The following is a 1,421-nucleotide window of genomic DNA, read 5'->3' as shown; positions in this document are numbered from 1 at the left end:
AAGTTCTCACAATATCAATCAATCCTCCAACCGGTGAAGACACATTCAATTTCGGTTCAAGCTTAGCAGTAGAGAGTTCTAAGGCATTCACACATGACATTGAAATAAAAGAATGCGAAGCACCCGTATCAAACAGCACGATAATAGGAAGTTGTTGGAGATTTCCCATACCTGCCAAATTCTCCTTGCCCTTGATGGCTTGGGGTTCCTGCCCTTGATTTCCCCTAAGCGCATATGCCCTCGCTTGCTGTGGGGCCACTTGTCGGATTGGTTGTGGCTGATGTGGGGGCCTCTATCCTTGCCCATTCTTTACTCCACCTTTGTTGTTATTTGGGTACTCCCGAGACATGTTCCCATTCCCGCCGCAGGCATAACACCGAATGCCTCCAACTCGGCACTCCCCAACATGATATTTGGAGCACCGACTACAGTAGGGTGTTCTCTGTGGGTTTCCCCTCTGTTGTGGCACAATCTGGCGCCCATGATTCTGCGGTTGCCGAAAAGTGGAAAAACGCCTCTTGTTGTCAAAAGGAGCTCGGTTTCCCTCCCACTTCCTTTTGTCTCTAAAGTTCGATGGGGCTGCAGACGGTGCCGGATTCGTTGTCCTCTCATTCTTGGGTAGCGCTTCTTCCACATCTAGCGCGCAACCCAACACCTTAGAATAAGGAATTCCCCTGCGACTAGCCACAGCTACCCTTATCTCTGGCCTAAGGCTGGAACGGAACTTCGCAGCCATCTTCTCGTCTGTATCCACCAATTCTGGCGCATAACGAGTCATCTCACATAGGGTGCGGTCGTACTCCGTGACCGTCATATTTCCTTGTTTTAAAGTGTGGAACTCCACTACCTTCGCCCGCCGATAACTCATGGGAACATACTTATTATAGAATTCATCCTTAAACTCCTCCCAAGTAAGCGCCTCACGGCGAGCGGGATCCATGGTCCTCTTCTTTGTTTCCCACCAAAAGTCAGCGGGTCCTGTCAGCTGATAAGTCACGTAGGCCAGGCGTTCCCTATCCGTGCATCCCATAAACTCAAAGATACGCTCAAGGTCGCGTACCCATGCCTCTGCCTTCGGGGGCTCTCCCAATCAGTCAAACTAGGGTGGGTTCTCCTTGCGAAAAGCCTTAATGTACTCCCCTTCGTTTGGTTGGGGTAGAGGTGGTGGTGGAGGTGGGGGTGGATACCCGACACCTCCCTCTGTCTGTTCCCCCACGTTGTTCTCCACATGCGGACCACGTCTACGTCTTGGGGGCATGTTGATCTAAAATACAAGTTAGCATCGTTGTGAGAACATCGTTATTAAAACATCATCACTTTCATGCACGCGTGCGATACGATGCGATAAAACACAAGTACGTAAAGTTATGTGAAAAGTGGAACTTCCATAGATAACGTGGAAAGGGAAAACATAGTACTCG

The 1,421-nt window shown here is 49.8% G+C and overlaps 1 protein-coding gene across 1 annotated transcript; it reads right to left on the bottom strand.

The window, feature by feature from the left end:
* Positions 1 to 292: 292 nt before the first annotated feature.
* LOC121757654 lies at positions 293 to 1,030 on the bottom strand. Its single transcript, XM_042153167.1, has one exon. The coding sequence runs from the start codon at positions 1,028 to 1,030 to the stop codon at positions 293 to 295; it is 738 nt and encodes a 245-aa protein (XP_042009101.1).
* Positions 1,031 to 1,421: the final 391 nt, after the last annotated feature.

This window comes from Salvia splendens, chromosome 12 (assembly GCF_004379255.2).
Source record: "Salvia splendens isolate huo1 chromosome 12, SspV2, whole genome shotgun sequence".
Classification (NCBI taxonomy): domain Eukaryota; kingdom Viridiplantae; phylum Streptophyta; class Magnoliopsida; order Lamiales; family Lamiaceae; genus Salvia; species Salvia splendens.
This window is presented reverse-complemented; position numbering and strand designations above follow the sequence as displayed.

Coding starts and splice junctions, on each gene's coding strand:
- LOC121757654 (XM_042153167.1), bottom strand. CDS start 1,030: ATGGGATGCACGGATAGGGAACGCCTGGCCTACGTGACTTATCAGCTG.